At 58.9% G+C, this 2,070-nt stretch overlaps 1 protein-coding gene across 1 annotated transcript; it reads left to right on the top strand.

Moving 5' to 3' along the window:
* Positions 1 to 27: 27 nt before the first annotated feature.
* On the top strand, positions 28 to 1,295 carry LOC107306764 (zinc finger protein DZIP1-like). Its single transcript, XM_015850112.2, has 3 exons — positions 28 to 339; positions 573 to 646; positions 729 to 1,295. The coding sequence occupies exons 2-3, from the start codon at positions 644 to 646 to the stop codon at positions 1,278 to 1,280; spliced, it is 555 nt and encodes a 184-aa protein (XP_015705598.2). The 5' UTR covers positions 28 to 339; positions 573 to 643; the 3' UTR covers positions 1,281 to 1,295.
* Positions 1,296 to 2,070: the final 775 nt, after the last annotated feature.

Here is a 2,070-nt window from a genome sequence, read left to right as displayed (position 1 = left end):
TGCCCCATCCCTGGAGGCATTCAAGGCCAGGCTGGATGTGGCTCTGGGCAGCCTGGTCTGGTGGTTGGTGAACCTGCACATAGCAGGGGGATCAAAACTACATTGTCATTGTGGACCTTTTCAACTAGACCACTAGAGCAGGCTGCCCAGAACCACATTAATTTTATAATTCTGTGATTCTAGATTGTGGGACCGTGGAAAGTCGCTGACAGCGGCTGACAGGAGGGAGGCCGCAAGTGGCACTGTTATGGTGCCGGGCTTCTCTGGGCTCTGTGCATGGAGCTACCAGCTGAGGCAGCCGTACAGCGGGTGGACTAGATGCATTGAGCGGTGCCACAGGTACCGGGTAGCTGGTCGTACGGCGGGGCTGGAGCGGGTGCGAGCGGGAGGCACTGCGGCAGAGCAGGGGAGGTGATGGCAGAGCAGGGGAGGTGATGGCAGAGCAGGGGAGGTGACGGGCCGGGGGTGCGGCAGGGGGCAGCGGGTCGGAGCCTTGGTGGGGCGGTGGGGCGGTGGGGCGGGGCGGGACGGTCCGTGGGGCCGGGCGTCATTCCCCGCTCTCCTCCGCGCAGGCCCGGGCCGCGGCTGCCATAACAACGCGGAGGACGCCGGCACCGAGCGGGACGCGAAAGATTGTCCGGACATGGTGAGGGCTGGGGCGGGTGGTGGGTCGGCTGGGCTCGGTGCGGCCCGTTCTGAGCCGCTTCTTCTCTTCTTCCCTCCCTCAGCCCTTCACGGAACGCGCCTATTTCCCGGCGGGGGCGGCCGCGGCTGGTGCAGGGACGTTTCCCGCCTTCCAGTTCCGCGGGCGCCATGAGGGCCCGGACTGGAGGCGGCTGAGCGCCGTGGACGTGGGCCGGGTGTGGAGGGAGGGCGACGTGGCGGCCCTGCAGGAGCACCTGGAGCACGTCACCTTCTGCAGCGCCGAGCGGGAGCGCTGCCCACACTGCCAGGGCCCCGCCGACCCGCTGCTGCTCAAGCTGCTGCGCCTGGCCCAGCTGTGTACCGAGTACCTGCTGCACTCGCAGGAGTACCTGAGCGCCCAGCTCGGCGGCCTGGAGGAGGCTCTGCGGGCGGCACAGGCCCAGCGCGACCGCCTGGCCGAGGAGGTGGCCCAGCGTGCTCAGGAGGTCAAGGGGCTGAAGGAGGAGTGCCGGCGCAGGAAGAAGATGATCAGCACCCAGCAGATGATGCTTGAGGCCCGAGCCAGCTACCACCAGGTGAGAGGAGAGGAACTGGCTGCCCGGCCACCAGTGTCTTGTGGCTCTGAGTCCCACTGAGCGGCCCAGTTCTGGTGGGTCATGGTTGCCTGTGGGTGAGAGGCTGAAGTGCAGGCACTAGGCTGCTGTCACAGACATCTGAGAGTGCTGGATCATCTGTATCAAATCCTGTTTACTGCCAAGTGCTCTATAGCCTTGGATTTACTTTTGACACATCTGAAGTGTTGGGTACACACACACACCAGAATGCTCACAAAGCCCATGATACAAGTGCTAATTCTTTCTCTTGCCTGTACCATATGGTCAGGAAACTCACAGGGCACGTACATCAGCATTGATGCTAGGCCGTAGCCTGTCTGTAGGCCAGCTGCCACTTTTCTGCAGTAGTGTTCTCCAGGCGCAAAGTTTTTTGCCTCTGTGTAACTCAGGAGCAATTCACGATGGTTAGGAACACCGGTGGCATAGCTCATCCCTAGCACAACAGTCTGTTCCTCTAGCATATTTTGCAAGAATCACAGAATTATCAAGGTTGGAAAAGACCTAGAAGTTTCATCACTAGTTCCAAACCATTTACCCGAATACATCCAGCTAAATCATATTCCTCAAACCCGACATACAGTCCAAATGTTCTGATAAAACGCCTCATGGTCGTTGGACTCCCCAACCTCCCTGGGCATATGCCTCTCAATCCATGGACGACCGCTTTCATGGGAAGCCTAATCAGTGCGGGTTTTATTTGCTTATTTTTTTATAGGAGATTGGACTAAGTTGCGTGTTTAAAAATTGTCAGCTTCATTAGTTCCAGGTTCTAGCTAATATATATAGCATTCTGGCAGTATATCTGCATGAA

Source organism: Coturnix japonica, assembly GCF_001577835.2.
Source record: "Coturnix japonica isolate 7356 chromosome 1 unlocalized genomic scaffold, Coturnix japonica 2.1 chr1random1440, whole genome shotgun sequence".
Classification (NCBI taxonomy): Eukaryota; Metazoa; Chordata; class Aves; order Galliformes; family Phasianidae; genus Coturnix; species Coturnix japonica.
Note: the sequence above shows the minus strand (reverse complement) of the source record. Positions and strands in the feature narration are given on the sequence as shown.